The sequence below is a fragment of the Mya arenaria genome, chromosome 9 (genome assembly GCF_026914265.1).
Source record: "Mya arenaria isolate MELC-2E11 chromosome 9, ASM2691426v1".
NCBI lineage: Eukaryota > Metazoa > Mollusca > Bivalvia > Myida > Myidae > Mya > Mya arenaria.
In genome coordinates this window covers 39,388,038-39,405,878 of record NC_069130.1, presented here as the reverse complement: position 1 = coordinate 39,405,878, position 17,841 = coordinate 39,388,038, and the positions used below count along the sequence as shown (strand labels likewise).

General features: G+C 33.3%; 1 protein-coding gene across 4 annotated transcripts in view; it reads left to right on the top strand.

Moving 5' to 3' along the window:
* The first annotated feature begins 594 nt into the window (after positions 1–594).
* Positions 595–17,841, top strand: part of LOC128246605 (histone-lysine N-methyltransferase MECOM-like) — a 30,214-nt gene continuing 12,967 nt past the window's right edge. The window contains exons 1-3 of one of the 4 annotated variants that reach the window (XM_052964896.1): positions 595–704; positions 1,100–1,299; positions 14,937–15,032. In XM_052964896.1, coding sequence (XP_052820856.1) covers positions 1,228–1,299; positions 14,937–15,032 — 168 coding nt within the window. In that variant the 5' untranslated portion in view covers positions 595–704; positions 1,100–1,227. Of the gene's footprint in view, positions 705–1,099; positions 1,300–11,527; positions 11,670–12,409; positions 12,520–14,304; positions 14,385–14,936; positions 15,033–17,841 lie in introns of those variants that run through there. The other 3 variants (XM_052964892.1, XM_052964891.1, XM_052964893.1) reach the window with 3 other exon arrangements.

Sequence of the window (17,841 nt, the reverse complement as noted above, 5' to 3'; positions counted from 1 at the left end):
AGGTTTTCTCATAATTTTATAATGTTAGTAGTGTTAGCTCTATATGAACAAGTGGAAGAAGACCTATTGACCGCATAAAGACATTGTAAAAACATCGACCCTCCTTGATGCCAACTGAATGGATCTGCAGATGGATATTTCTGTGTCTGAATAAAATGTCTAATATTTACTTTGATACATTTCATAGTGGATTAAAACTGAGGCAGTAATACCTTTGATTACATCTACCAAGCTCTCTTGGTTTTGCAAACATTGATTTTGAAAGCTTTTTGTCAAAACAAATGTTTGTAAAGAATGGCATTATTATGGGAAATGTGAATTATTTTGTTCGTATAAAAAAAAAATCTATCCAAAAATGACAAGTAAAGATTTTATCAATAACAATCTATTTCTATAATGACCCCTGAACTTTGACCTATTTGCAGATGACAAAAAAGATGATGTCACAGATCATGTGACTGAATTGGACCAATCAGATGAGAGATTGACAACCAACCCAACTGCATGCGAATCTTTCCAGTCTGCATCAAGTGACAGCAGTAACCAAGAAGCCCCTACCAACAGTTATCTTGACAACTCAGGTTACCATGGAGATGGAGACGATGACCATGAAGACAGACTGCTGAATCTGGAACACCTGAAAGTCCCTATTATTTGGCCAACTGAAACATCAGAAGTAAAAACAAAGTCTCCAACAGACAATGGTACAAATTGCAGAATCATTTTAACTTTTTGTGCATATCAAAGAGAGTACTTTACATATGTTTGATAATAACTTGTATTTTTATGTTCTCAATTAGCCTTCAATATCAAAGATGCAGTATTTTGTGACTTCAAACAACTTTATAGCTCATGGTATTGTTGCAAAGCACACATAAAGGGCAGTGCTCTTATTAATGCCTTGTACTATTTTTACAACCTGCATGATGGCAGTCCCTTTACTGTTTAAAAGGGCATACAATTATTTTATTATAAGTATATATACATTCAACATCCAACAAAAAGTGGAATAAAAACATCATTATTTATCCTAACTATAAATTGTAATGAGCCCCCGTGTATATTATTATTCCCAAGTTAACAGTATCCTTTATTACAGATGAGGATTCATCCAGCGAAGATGATGTTACAGTCAGTTCAAAGGTCAGAGATGAGAGTTGGGGTCAAAGGTCAAGGTCACTGGTTACCTTGGATACCAGTTTTGTTCTGAAGAAAAATGGAGGACGGATGGGTGTAGCTACAGTGGCCAGTCTCCAAGCAGGGAAGATGATTGGTCCAGTTCCAACCAATCAGAATGAAGTAAGTTATCTAAAATAATATTTGTGATGAAAATGATAATATATATAAAAAAAACTTCTTTGTTTGTCACTAATATTTAAAAAAACATAGGGTAGGTAGTCAGGTAATTTGAAACAAACAATAATTTTTCTTAAGCCTTACAGTTGCAAGAATAAATGAAAGGAAATTGATACGACATTTATAATAGTGTCTCAAGAGCAAGAAATGAAATTCAACAAAATGTCAATTGAAAAGCATGTGATGTTATTTTTTATAACCTTTCTTAAATATCAGCAGTAAATGTATTTGTGATTAATCACTTGAATCATGGTTTACTTAAATGTATATATATTTGTAAATATTGTGTTTATGTTTTCGTGAGCCATATGGCTTATTGAGTTTTAAATAAATCTCATGTGTTTTTATGAGTTTTTTTCTACAGTAAAATGAAAAATAGATCGACATTATGCTGGTAAATAATTAAATATACTAGCATCCATGCTATTCCTTAAAGGTAGGAACTTATATACTTATATTATTTTTTAAATTTAAATTAACTGAACACTGTTCAATTGCCATGATATTGAGAAAAAAGAAAAAGAAAAAAAAGTAAAACAAAATTTGTCATTTCAGGTAAAATGCAAAGCTAATTTCTCGCATATCAAAGAAATTTATTATTGCCAGTTTGCCCATCCCACCGTCATGTTATTTGTAAGAGACATATTTGCATAAAAGATGAACATTACTTTTGTTCATATGCTTTAAGGACGCGACTTGATTTCTTTAATGTTGCCATATGTGGCAGAAAAGGATATTAATTCTCGGCAACATCTTGAAAAAGATTTGTCATTTCGCTCAAGAAAGATGTAACACCTTCTGAAAATGTGGTGTCTTATAGCTGATGAAAATGTCTTTATAATCTTCAGATTAATTCTCAGATCAATGAAGATACTTTTTTTTGTGTGACCATGAAAAGGCCTCAGAAAATAATTATTGGAAAGTGAAACATGTTGCAAGGGAAATGTCAAAGTATTTGACTCTATGTCACAGACTTTTAGGGAGGTATCAGCATGAATTTATTTTTGAGTAAACTTATAGGGGCCTAATATAGGAAAACACTCTTAAATGCATTTTGAAAAAAAAAATATTATGTTTAACTAATTTGACTTTAAAGGGGCACAATAAAGCTAGGTTGATTCCAAATTTTATTTTTTTAAATTTTAATGCATTATCAGTGTAAGTCATTAAAACAAAAAAGCATATAATTTGTAAATGGTTAACTTTTATGTAAGTGTGGTTTTCAATTAATAGCTTTGTGGCCAACATATTTCCAAGCCAAAAAAACACAAAAATGTCGCTAATATTTTTATCTGTACACAATTCATATGCTTACTTTTAACCGTTAAAGTCAAAAGCATTAAAATTAAAAAAAATGTTTTTTGCATCCTAATAGGTTACATACGATGCAAAAAACATTTTTTTTAATTAAGGATGCTGCCTAAAAGGTGCATAATATATGCCCCTTTTAGGCAGCATTCTAAAACATGAATTGTTTACAGCAAGGTCCAACTAAATGGGCCATTTAATTAAGGAAAAAAGGTTCAAGGACAATTAAGCTTTGTAGGATTTTCCTCAGACTGAACAAATACCTGAAAACAAAAAAAAACAAAAAACAACAACATCAAAGTTATAGAAATATACAAGTTTTAAAGTGATTCTGCTGTCCGCGTGAGAACACATACACTTGAATATTGGTGTTTAGATTGTTAAACAAATATCAGTTCCTTCTGTAATCAAAACAAAGAATCCCATGAAAAGATTCGGCATGAAACCCATAAGAAAGGCATCATTCTTCTGAAATATACTTATCATACAACTAACATAAACAAACAGTGGCACAAAAAACTCATTTGGTCCATGATAATCAAGCACGGCTCATCATGACTTGTATCAATCAAAAGAGCCGGCTAAACCGGTTCCGTGATGACACCTTGCAGAGTATAGGAGCCTGAGAAAATCTTCCACTGGGGAATCTCATTGAGTTTCACCCAACAGGGTGTCTCTCTCTGGAAGAAAACAAGTAGTTGCTCTCTTTTGTTTTCTACAGTTAGGTGATGTTCATGTGATCGCCCTTCTGTCATCATCATTAGCAGCAGAAGTAACATCGTCATCAGTAATAAAAGCAGCAGCAGCATTACCACAATCAGCATCATAATCCACAACAGCAGCTGTATTATCACCCTCATCATTAAAACTATCATCGTCATCATCTTAATCCTTGTGGTTGCCATAGTGGCTGTTGTTGTTGCCATCATTATCATAATCACTATCATCATCAGCAGCAGAAGCAGCAGCATCACTATCAACATCAATGTCAAATATTCATCATCATCAAGATAAAGGAATATTTTCTTAATATTGATAAACATGATATTGTGGACAGTATAGTTCACATGGTTCTTTTTTCACAATAAAAATATTTAGGGTCAGCAAACCAAATAATGCTAAACTGAGTTTCTGCTTACTGTATACTGCCCTCTTAACAGCTACTGAATACCGCTAACCGAAATACGAGGTGGGGGGTTGCAGCCCATCCCCACCAAACTGAGTTTTTGCTTATTGTGTACTACCCCTTTGAGTCCTGGTTTCTCCTTAAAAAGCTCCTGAATATCGCATACTGAAATGGGGTGGGGGTGGTTGGTGGGGTTACAGCATGAGCTTATTCCACAACCAATTACACACCCTCTAAGTTAAAAAAACAACAGTATTACATTCAGTAACCAAACAAACAATTGTAAATCTAGAAGTAAACAACACAAGTTTTGAAATGGCTTGTAGTTTCCGCATTAAAGACTGAAGATAAGTAAAAAGGCGCGGAGAGAAAAAAAGCAGGGAGATCTGTCACAGAAGATAGAATGGGAGAGTGTTTATATTATGAAACATCCTATTAGGACGGGCAGTTGTGTGCATGGGTTTATGGGCGATGGGACAGCGTATCTTTTGTCTTGAAAATGGTTGTCTTTTCTGAAATATACATCTGCAGTATAGGCGGAAAGACTTGAAATATCACATGTCATTTTGAACAATCTGTACATTATATGATATAAGTAATGCAAAAGAAAGAGGCCATAATGTAGGCTTGTCCTTGAAAAAGTGTGATGGGCTTAAAAATAATGATGCCTTCCATTTGACTTTTCATCATAAACTCTTATGGGCTAAAACCTCCGTTTTTGGTATGCGGTTTTTAAGGTGTTTTTTTTTTTACTACTGGAAACTTATGAAGATTGGTACACAGTACACAGATACTCAAAATTTGGCATTATTCGGTATGCAGACATGCAAAATAGTTTAAAGATATTATTTTTTTACCCAAGGTTGTTTAGAAACTGAAGGAGTATTTGGTTTGGAAGGGGAAGTAAGGGTGGAGGGGAGGGGGTTGGGGGTGCATGGGGATAGACCTTCACATTTTATCACTTGTCCGCCTTGGTGACCATTACCATAGCACATGCACCCACGTCTTGAATGGGACCTGAGTTCAGTTATACGTCTTGAATGGGACATGAGTTCAGTTTTACGTCTTGAATGGGACATGAGTTCAGTTTTACGTCTTGAATGGGACATGAGTTCGGTTTTAAAGTTGAGAGAACCTGCTATCAATTGCCTTTTTGGAGTTTGAACTTCCTATATAGAACTAGAGTTATTAGGTCAACTTAGATATTCAAGACCTGACATCCCTGTACAAGAAAGTAGAAACAGGACTATATATTTCATTTTTCATTTCTCTGGCCTTACATTTTGAGAGAATAAAAAAATACTCAAGTGAAGATGCTTTTTTGAATCACAAAGGCACATCTGTTTTTACTTATATCATTGGGACCTGCCACTTTCTCACCCTCCCTCCTGCAGTAACTTCACAGATAGAACCCACAGCACCCTGGGAAAATAGGGGATTCTTCCAGACAGATGGTTGTTATAATAGTGATGTTTTTTGTACAGAAATGTCATGTTTGAATTTATTTTTATCTCATGTGAGTTTTTCTCTCCTATTTTTGTTTAGTGTCTTCTCCCTTTTCACAGATTCACAGAGTTTTGCTCAGTGGCTGTTTTGGCGGGGTTATTCTGTATGGCTGGGCTTATGAGTAATGTGAGCGTGACAGAGATGAGAGAAGGGATGGGGGGAGGAAATGTAGAGAATGAAATATTGTTTTCATGACAGAAAGCTACATTGACATCCTGTAAACAGTTATAACGAGGTCAATGGTACTTTCTCTGTAAGGCGTAAAAAAATAAAAAAAATGTTTCTATTTTCACAGCCAAAAGCAAAAAGGTAGGTCAAGGTCATGATATTATTATTTTTAGTATATTTGAGATGCATATTAATTTTGGGATAAAAAAACATAGATCAAGGTACATTTTTGCATCTTTCTTGTGCAAAATAAAATGCCAAAATTATTCCAAAAAGAGAAAAAAATAACAGTCAGAAATTGGGTGCAAAAAAAGGGTTGGTAGGGAAAACAGTTAAAAAATATATTTTGGGTTACACATAATGTTCATAGTGAACTGTTTCCATGCTAAACAGCCAAATTTGAAATATAAATTTTGTGAATTATTTTGAATTGTCAAATATTTTAAAAGAATTCTAACAAAAATGGATGATGTTAGGTAATTTTGAACACAAATGTTAAGTAGTAGTACAATGTACCTTTAAAAAATAAAAATAAAAATACATTAACTTAGGTTCAATAATTATTCTTCAGCAAATTCAATTAATAGCTCAATGATGGTATGGAGATGGTGTGGGTAATTCTACAAAAATGAATGATTCTTATTCAAAGCTAATATAATGAATATCAGATTAATTCATTGCTTCTTGCTAATATATAGATCATTAAGAGTCCTCTATGAGTCACATTGATGTTTTCTATGTGGCTGTGCTTATCATGGCAAGGTTGCGTCACGCCAGTGTCATCCAGGAGCTGATGGGCAGAACGGAAATAAAACAGGTTTTATTGTCTCCTTGACTTCCTGTGGGCTATAGAAGTCTGACACTTGTTGATAAGCCAATCCTAGTGTTTTGGAACTCATTAATTGATAGATAATTATAATAAATTAATGGAGTAATTTACAGTGAATAATAATAATGTTACTCATTTTCTACAACAAACTATTTCATACAAAGCTTTCTTTCGATGATTCAAAGTTTTGATGTTTTGAAAGTTTGCATTAAGTATGCCTTTAAGACCAATAACAGCATAAACACATGGCAGATACAGATATCATATAAAATGATATTCATTCCCTGCTGTACATGTATTTGCATTACGAAACTAACATATTTTATTTTCTCTTGCATGCAATACCACCAGAGGCATAGCTAGCCCTCTTTTTATGTGGATTCATGATTTTGCAAGGGGTGTTGGGGGGAATGCCACCTCAGAACATTTTGAAACCCATGGTCCAATCTGGTACTGGAAAATGGAAAATTCAGGTAGTCAAGTATGCATACTGCAACTGTGGTTGATTTAAAAAAAAAAAATTGTCAGAATCATGTGGATTCAGCCGCGTACTCGCGTATTTTGAGACAGCTATACGCCTGACCACTGTCAGCCTTTGATGTCTTGGAAGTAAAATGTTTATGCAAATTTTCATTTATAGGAACACCTTTTGAAGAACAAAATTTATTTACACCAAAATCTTTTTTCACCTGTTTTTAATATGCCCTTTAAAATAGCAGAACACAGTTTAAATTTGAGCATAACTGACACCAGCAAAGTGGTCTATAGAAAGAAATTACAGTCAAATTAGCATCAATTGTTTCGGAGACTAGATGATATTACACGCCCAATTTAAATCAATTTGGAATTTAGGGACAGCCAATTTGTTTCAATTGAACCTTATTGACAATTTAAAGACTTTGATGTTCATTAAAATTGTTGTCATGTATTTGATTACTGCTCTTATCTGCAATGAATAGACTTATAAACAATGAGGCGTTCTCATTTAAAATTTGTTTATGGTAAGATGGAGAAGATAATTATCTTACCGCTGCTAAGAAAACTCAAAAACACATGAACTTTGGCTGAAGAAACAGTCAATCTGAATTTGTTAAGGAAAATGCAAATAAAATCCTACAATGTCTCTACTGAATCTTTAATTTCATTTAAAAATGTATAGAAATAAGTAAATAACAGCTCTTCTTTACTCAATCTTTTTTAAAATAAAGGTCTATGGCCTAGAAAACAACATCAAAATAAAGGTCTTCAGCCAGAAAACAACATAAAAATAAAGGTCTTCTGCTTAGAAAACAACGTAAAAATAATGGTCTCTGGCCTAGAAAACAACATAAAAATAAAGGTCTCTGGCCTAGAACACAACATAAAAATAATGGTTTTCGGCCTAGAAAACAACATAAAAATAAAGGTCTCTGGCCTAGAACACAACATAAAAATAATGGTTTTCGGCCTAGAAAACAACATAAAAATAAAGGTCTCTGGCCTAGAAAACAACATAAAAATAATGGTCTATATGGCCTAGAAAACAACATAAAAATAATGGTCTATATGGCCTAGAAAACAACATAAAAATAATGGTCTATATGGCCTAGAAAACAACATCAAAATAAAGGTCTTCTGCTTAGAAAACAACTTTAAATTAAGGTCTCTTGCCTAGAAAACAACATAAAAATAAAGGTCTTCTGCTTAGAAAACAACTTTAAATTAAGGTCTCTTGCCTAGAAAACAACATAAAAATAAAGGTCTCTGGTCTAGAAAACAACATAAAAATAATGGTTTTCGGCCTAGAAAACAACATAAAAATAAAGGTCTATGGCCTAGAAAACAACATCAAAGTAAAGGTCTTCTGCTTAGAAAACAACAAAAAAATAATGGTTTTCGGCCTAGAAAGCAACATAAAAATAAAGGTCTATGGCCTAGAAAACAAAATAAAAATAATGGTTTTCAGCCTAGAAAACAACATAAAAATAAAGGTATTCTGCTTATAACGCAACATAAAAATAATGGTGTCCGGCCTAGAAAACAACATAAAAAATAATGGTCTCCGGCCTAAAGTACACCATAAAAATAAATGGTGCAAGATTGAAAATAAAAAAAAACTAAATAAGCTAGAAAAATCATTTATTTATAAGACAATCGTGACCTTGGCGTCGAAATGTTACCTGTGATGCTTAAAGAAGAGTAAATCACCATGTTATAATAATGCCTGCTAGCTGTGGTGAGTTTGATCCTCCAACTGTTACTGTCAGCACTGATTATTTCTTGGGGTTTAATGGCAGAAGGAACCAAGCAACATTAAAATATTGAAGATGATGGTACCTTCTGCCATTAGCCCATGATCTATAGAAATGCGAATTAAAATTGATATACATGTACCGTATTATTAAAAAAATTATGCACAATTTTCGAACCGATTTTTTTGCCATTTTCTATAACTAAAACCGGTCCGGTAAAGTCAAAATTGGTCCAGAACAGCAAAGTGCGGAAGCCCTGCATATTAAAATTACTTAAAAAAAATCTGAAAACTAAGAACAGCTGGGCCTTATTTAATTATGTTGTGGGTTAGATTTTATTATTGCAGCACTAGCAACTTGTTGTTTTGTTTCACATACCTGCATTTTACTAAAGAATCTACTTTTTGTATTTAGTTGGGTGCCGGACAAGTTTTTATGATATTTGCTTGGAACTGGATTAGATTTCAATTTAGAAAATAATGCTGAAAATGTAACTAAACCATAAAACATCCTAAGGGTCCATTTTCATTGACAGGTGCCCTGGGAAATATATTAATAGACACTTAAAGAAAAGTCTCATTTACATTTATTTGTGAAATTTCATGACAAGATTATGATCTCTTATTTCAGCTTGATGGTACTATCAAATTCATCACAGGATTTGAAGTAAAGATGGGATTTGTTTTAAGAGAGTGATCATTCTTGTTTTATGACATTTCTTGTCAAATTTTACATTTACAAAGGCATGTGTGTTTGAGTTTTTTGGCTCCAAGGAAAAACCGGTTTTGAATGATAATTTCTTGGGGGAAATTAACCTTGTTAAAGAATGTGTGAAGGATCATGACTGAAGATTTTTAAAAAAAGCAGGACCAAAATGATCAACCCTATCTAAACCTGGGCAGCAGAATGTGTGTGCCCGCTACAGACCCCTGAAATATATTGTAATATATTGGTTGTCCGGTTAGCGCAGTGATTAGCGCACTCGTCTCTCACCAAGGCGACCCGGGTTCGATTCCAGGCCTAGGCGCATGTGAGTTTGGTTTGTGGTCACCAAACCGGACAAGCGGGTTTCCTCCATGTACTCCGGTTTCTCCCACAACACAAGACCACACTCTCGCACAACAGTATATATTTTACAACCATCCGAAAAAGAGTTATGATAACTTATTCTAAGTCACTCTCGTTGGCACGATGTTGCACGAGTGTGGTGTTGTGTTGTGGGGGAAACTGGAGAACCTGGAGAAAACCAACTTGTCCGGCTTGATGACCATTTACCAAACTCACATGCGCCCATGCCGGGAATCGAACCCGGGTAGCCTTGGTGAGAAGCGAGTGGCTTTTTACATTAACTTACAAGCAAAGGTCTTCATTTATCATTTTTTGGTACCTTTGTGCCCCAATATCTTTGAAGGAGGGTTAAGGGAAGAAGGTTGTCCAGCTTCAATGTCCAGTAAATTGTGTTCCCTATGTTCTTCCATAAACTCAGATTAGGCTAAATAAAAAAAAATGTTGTTTCCACAAACATCTCAAAAAATTAGGATAGGTAGGTAGGCATTACTTTTTCTTTTTTTCTATGTTTGTTTTTTTGAGAGCCGGCATTCTGTACAAAACCCAAAGACCTATAATTATGCAGGGCTGTTTTGACACTTGTAAAGCGCTTGCATCATACTATTCGCCTTACACAACTTATAAGCTCCTGCTTACCCAGAAAAAAACAACACAACTAAAATACTGAAACCTGCTGCATTCATCGCAATTTTGTCTGAAAGTGGAGAAAATACCATCGAAACATGCCATAAAAGTGTAGGGTCGGGGGTAAAAAATAGGTTTGGTAGGGTTAGTAGAAACAAAGAACTGTTTTTATGCCTTATTTGTATACACATCTACATTGAAGAATTATTGGCATGTGTTTATAACAATAATAAGCAATACATCTGCCCAGACTGTTCATAGTTTCAAATGTAGGAGACATTTTCTTTAGCAATCATGATAATCACAATTATACACACATGGCAGGATTTGCAAGCCATGTGCATCCCAAAAATCTGTCACCTGACTCTGTTTTGAGTGGAGGAATCTTTCCAGCATTCAACAATCATAACCATCATCCTGACACAATAATTATCTACAAACAGATAATTAATTACAATAGAGCACAACCTGTTATAATCTGTTTTCTCCAAACATTTGTAAACATCCAAGAAAGGTGTGAAGATCATCAGTATTGAGAAAAAGCCCCAGGTATTTTCCAGATTAGGGATTACATTTTGTGTGTAATGGAGCCATTATTGACCAATCAAAATCAAAGAAAATGGGTGACATATTGGGATGCTTAATTGACAGGTTATGAAGTAATTGGATTATCTGGGCTTGATTCTTTCAACTCAAATATGACAATACATCCCAGAAATTGCTCAAAATAGTATGAGATGTCACACATGCAACATCAGCTGAAGTGTTGAAGTTTATTGCCAATATAACCCTGTGGAACAGTGGGACTCACATACATTTAAAAAGGACATCTATTGTACATGTTCTGGGATTGTTAACTGGATTACTAGTATTTAGGTAAATATATCATATGCATAAATTAATGGATTCTATAAGATTACTTGGATATAATTATTCGCATCAAACTATTTTATTTCCCATAAGTGTCTTTTTTATGACAAATAATCAGTATACATTATTAAAAAAATATTTATTTTATGTTTCCTGTTGATTATATATTTGAACTTGTTGATATTTCCATGAGGGCTCATTTAGTCTGAAAATTATGCAGATACATGGTGAAGCGTCATTAGCTTGATACGATAAAGACTAAATACCACTAATTTTTGTAATAATTGCAATTTTATGTAAGTTAATTACTGTTTTTAAACTGATATGATTAATCTCTGTAAAATGTCATCAGTCCTATAATTAATGGGAAAAACGTTGGCATTTAATCCCATGGCATCCTGAAAGTTCTGGCATTATTACTCAGGTCCTTTGATAGAAAATGTGTGCAGGACTTGGGTTTAGTTTATGAACATTTTGTCCTGAGTTAATTTGAAGCAAAAATGAGTTTTTCTGCTATTAAATTGATAGAACAGGTGCCAATATTTTGGAAAAGTGAAGGGATTGGATTAATGGATTAATTCATGTATATGCACTTTATAATGCTTTAATTAAACCATCTTATTAGCAAATTCAAGAGTTATTCTATCAAAAGAGTTGATACATTATATATAATTTATTGCCTGTAAATGAATGTAAGAAACATCATAAATGATATATTGCCATTTTTGTCTTAAAATAAAATGTCTTATGAACTAATAAAAAACATCACTTTTTATCAAAATGATTTAAAACTATTTTTTAGAAATTAATCTGAAAAGAAAGAGTATTATATAATCTGTTCAAGCTATTTTTCTTTAAGTAAGACTTGACAAACATTTTAGTCATTATGTGTCAATACATACAACAAGGTGGATAATGTCATATAGATTTGCAAATTTATTCATCATTATGGGGGAATGAAATACAAAATGACTCTGCTACAATTGTCAAGTCAGGCACCCTATGTCTTTAGAAAGTCAACACTGCCTGGGTGATTTACTGATCTTAGTTGAAAACCTTGGATTTGATACACAGTCAATAAACTGCCTACAGCTGCCATTTATTCCTATTCAATTTCTCCTGGTTAATCTTCAAGTGGCATCCATTTTCTTTTCATTTCTCACTCTATCCAATCACTATTGCACTTACTCAGCAAGTGATTTGTAAGCTTAACTCTGATTGGCTGGAAGGTCTCAGCTCAGTTGTCAATCACAGCATGATGATACAGACAGATAAAGGGGGCGGGATTTACAGATAATCATGGGTGGAGTTTAGCCTTTCACTGTGAAATATTGAACAAGTGGTTGCAGCGTTGATAAAATTTTGGTTTCAAGATTTTTTTTCAAAACTATTCATGTGTTTCAAGCGAATCTTATGGATATTGTTACAATTCTGTAAGTTAAATACTGTATCATGCACTTTAATAATACAACCTTTATTGGTTTAAAGTGGTAGAGATATATCATTTGCTATAGTACAGCGATGCTTTTTAAATAAGTTTGTAGGTTTAAGTTATATTTAAGTAATTCTCATATAAATAACATATCCCTTTAATAGATGTACTTGATTTTATTGTTGATTTTGTTTATTTTTTTCTTATGACATTATTCTTTTGAATACTTAGATCATAGTTATGTATCTTTAAATCTATTTTAAAACTGCTTAATATTTGAAAAATGAAATAGTAAAGAATCATCATTTATGGCAGCTTGAATTTACACGGCTTATCATATTTACGAGATTATTGCTTCCTTTGTGGTTGATCTAAAAAAGATAGAAGAATGGCCACATAATTATATATAGCATCTAAAGTAAAGTTAAATTTTATCATCAGCCTTTTTTGTACGAATTAAGCTGCCCTTTGCAATATGTATTTTGTGCAATTCCAAATAGAAAATGTTCTACCACCAATAACATGTCTCTTTCTAAAGAAATAAATTAATGTGATTATTTCTAATAAATGTATTAATGTCTGCTGTCATAAGTAAAACTATAAATCCTCATAGAATTTGTTTAAAGTTGAAATAACCCACAGAGACATGATGTGTTGTCAAATCGATGTTATCAAGAAAATAAAGTGACAAATGTTTTACTGATAAGCCCTTCAAAAGGCTGTGCACAGAAGCTCTTTGGTTAAGAAAGATACTAGCCCTTGTATAAGTAAGAGTTAGTCTGAAAAATATTAAATATTAGCTGGGGGTAGGATTTTTTTGGTCCCAGATTTTAGTACTGTAAGGTCATTGACTTTCGTCATTGAACTATGAATGTTATATTGATGGGGCTAATGTCAGAAGGTATCAAACGACATTGAAATATAGAAGGTTTTGGTACGTTCTGCCATTGAACCCCATGAGTTATCACAACGATATCTTATACTACTTAGTACTCTGAACAAGTTACAGTTTCTTTAAGTGTATACTGATTATTCTGAATGGAAATGTTCGGCACTTTAGTGACTATCCTGATTAGTAGAATTATAAGTATTTTAAATAATAGCTAGGGAATATGTGTCATAATATATATGTTAGCTTATTTGTTTCGCCTGGGACCAATACACGTGTATTCTGGGTTTAATTTACAAAGGAAAAAATCTAAGTATTGTCTCAGCTTTGCAGTCATCTACTTTAAGCAAGGTCTGTAATCCTCGGCTTTAGTAAAATCAGAGTTATGCCCCTTATGGACTGAAAAACACTCAGTATAGACAATTAACCGTCAGCATTTGCTCTGCATTGCTCTTGGTTAATTTTAGCTTGTTTATTTTTATAATATATGGTACCAATTTATCTTAAACCAATTTTTTGCTTTTTACATGAGTCAAAACTTCTCAATTTAATTTTTGTTTTTAAATATATATCATGAGCTCATCTATGCCTTCAATGAGTACTTTACATGGTTTTTGTTTCGATATTTTAAAAGTGCAGCTTTGTCATAGATTTGTAAACTAATGCATCGGAAAGCTGTGGGTTTCTGCATGATGACATTGCGATAAGTTGAAACACCTCATATAAATTAGTAATGCACATATCTGTCCTCAGTGTTGGGAGGACACATTTATATCGCACCATGTGACAATTTGCCAGGTTCTGCAAAATAGAAACAAAGTGATGCACACTCGGTTGGTCCTTAGTCATTTCACATTGAGAAATGTCGCTGCTTTTCGGAATTGAATTTCTGTTCTTAAATGGTTTAACTTAACTTTTGTATATGAAAGAACTGGAAGAAGAAGAATTAAGACTTGGAAAAGTGTTACAATTTCAAAGTATTGCTAGCCTTAATATTAGCGATAATTAAAGATAAAAAACCCATAATTTAGAGATAACTGGATTAGTAACACTGAGAAGTAACCAATTTTCTAAATAGTTACTATTTTAATAAATGTATATGAGCCTCCACAAATCGGGAGTGATTACTTTTATGAGACAAAACTTCAGGAAATTAACATCAATTTTGATTATGTTTTTGCATTATTTTATATGTATTTATCTTGTTAAAACATGCACACTTTAATTTCTGGGAAAGCGCATTTAATTTTCTCTTTCATGTTTTCTTCAAATATATTTAGCTGAAATCTAATTGAAATCTGCAAAGGAATTATATTTATTGTGAAAAAAGTTGGAGGGTTTTATCTTAATTCTAAAACATAACTTTCATACATTTAGATCTTTCAGGAAAATGACAAGTTGATCGTTTTATGTCATGTAACGGAAAAAAATATAAGGTTTGGTGTTCTACTGTTGATCAATATAAAAAAAAAAATTATGGGGGCGTATTTGATTTGAAATGAGTGTAACAAAGTGATATTCTTCTTTAGGTTGATGTAGATGACAAAAGGGACATATTGAGGTACATCCAGAAATCAGACAATACAGAGTCCAGCAATTTGATGGCAGTGCACATTCAAAACCAGGTTAGTGATTTTTACTGATTTTTAAAAAAAAATGTTTTGTTTATTGATTTTTAAAAAAAAAAAATGTTTTTTTTATTGATTTTTAAAAAAAAAAATTGTGAAGATAAATATGTTGATATGATTTACTCTCGAGTCGGTTAACTTGGTTGAAACCTGTGTGAGCACCTATGTCTCCTGCAAGACTGATGCAAAGAGAAATGTGTCAATGACTGGAGTGGGTGGGTGTGTAAGCTTATTTATACTCGCACTCGGGCCTTGCCCATTCGGCGAGTGCTCCGTTAAGATTGTTAGTCATTTTAGGTTTTTGGAGCATCAAGCGTCAATGATTGGACTTGAACACATGACCTCTTATAGGTCAGAGGGAGCCACCCATACTTTTAAACCTCCTCTCCTATTTGAAATTTGTTGGTATCAGAAATTCCTGTTCTCAGTAAAGACTCCTATCATGCAACTTCTATGGATCCTCGTAAACAAAGCAAGCTTCATGACAATAAGGAAGCTGGTCAAATATGAACAAACGTTTGCTTGTAACAAACGGAACATAATATATGGTATCATCGAGACTACATCAGACAACACAAGATGAGCTGTGATTGCACAAAACAAACATCCACCCTCTGTCGGAGACTTGAAATGCCACAGCCAAGATGATAAATCAAGGATGGATCAATGTTCGGGCCTTATCCCTGGGATGATGGCGTTTTATCTAGGATTGACAATGTCCGCTGATAACCATCTGCTCACTTTCTATTGGTTCCCTCTTGTCCTGTTATCATGTCATTTGTTGGTTGTGTAAAGGGCAGTAACTCCGGCATATACTTTCGTCATAATGGAAAGTTGAATTAATTTGGCAGGGGTGATGATTTAATAACAATAAGGCCGAAACTTATTATAAAACCTGTAAGAAAACCAGTATGTTTTCATGTCATTAGTTTGTTATGTAAAGGGCAGCTTCTCCAAGCATGTCCTGCATGTCCCATAAAGAAAGTTACCTGCAAAAATAAGGATCAGTTGATATTTATATCTGAAAATATATCCTTGCCAAGAGAAGAACAGGAAAATGACAAAAATGCTAAATACAGTAAGTCCTTCCATAGTGTTTATGCCGAAAATGATTTGAATAACATTTTAACCAATGGTTGTCATATCGTGCCTTATGGCAACAAAATGTTACAAGATGAGAACCCAATATGACAGATTGAACTCCATACTGAAAGGGATTTTTTAGAAACCCATAAATCCTTGCGCGAATATTTAAACACTGACCACCAATATTTGGATAATGTGTTAATTTCCTGTCTTCTTTTTTCCATTCTTTTATGAGGACTTGAATGGACTTGAGATAAGGACTTTAAGCATCCTTAAAAGGATGGGACATGTTTTTGATAAACATCCTCAAACTGTTTAAATGTGCTTTTAATTCATCCTATTTCGATTCAGTGAATTATGGTTTAAGATTTAAATATTATTAATTACGGACATGAGATCTCTTCTCTTGACTTCATTGTTTAAAAATGTAGAGTAATATGTGTACTTTACGCGATCAATTGCCTGGAGATTTATTCATTAAACTGGCTTGGGTCATCCGCGCTAATCTAATTTCATTGATCTGTTAATGGTTTAATTTCATGGTCGGGAGAAAATTTGGAGTGTTTTACATCTGTGAGTAGCTATGACAAACTGGTCTTGTCAACTTGTCTGAGAACTTGAAGTCTGGATTATAGAAATTGAAGAACACAATATATTAACAATTAAGGAAAAATTGAATTATATGGATATGCACAAGAAAAAAAGAAATTAATCTAATGATGGTGTCACCATGTTTACATACCAAGGATACTGATACCCAGCCCCCCTCCTCCCATTATCTTTTTTCAGTCAATATAGGAGTAAAAAAAAATAATACGCCCAAAATACAGCATTTCGGACTAAATTGGCTAATTGTTCAGGACTTTGTTTAAGTTAACAATGTGATTATCTCCATCGTTGTTTATATTTAAACATGAACTACTAGATGTGCTAGGCCTAATATATTTAAATAAGATAATTCAGCTGAAAAGTTGTCTCAAATCTGGTTAGGAACACTGCAGATCAAAAGCAATTATCCTTTAAACTTCAACTTGAACAGTAACGATTTGAAAGTTAACAATTGTTAACTTTTACAAATTTCTTAACAATCGGCCGCTTGTTTTGACTTGATATGTTGACTGACTTAATACTGAAATTGAAACTTCAGGGGCTGCTTTCACTTGTCTTCAAGGCCTAATGTTTCATGCAATTTATTTAGATTGGGGGCAGTTATGAGGTAAATAAATACCACTCGAACCATCAAGGCCTTTTCCTGGTGTGAAACCAGTATTAAAATGGTACCTCTGATTTGGAATGAGCTAGGGACCTCTTGGGTAAGAAGTTCATTTAAAGCTGAACAAGTACGCGATTACCATCACGCCGAATCTTTCAAATCATAATCTTAGGCATAATATGTCAAAGAAGTTATCTCCCTTGAAAACAATGAATCAATTTAAGTTGTGCATTATAAAAGAGGTTTTTTATTCAAACATTGGAAACTGCGTGTTGAAAGCCAGCAGGGGAATACTAAAGGTCACTAGTGATTAAATTTCACTTTCTATTTTTTTGGTTTTGATTTATTTTTGGAAGTTCTTATCATCTGTGTGAAACAAGCTGAAAATGTCTTTTCTTTTGTATTGCGTTCATTAATTCCAAAAAATATTTCAACACCTGTCTGAATTTCTGGAGAAAAATGATTTTTTTCTGTCATCAATTCTAAAACTATGTCTTGAACACAGTT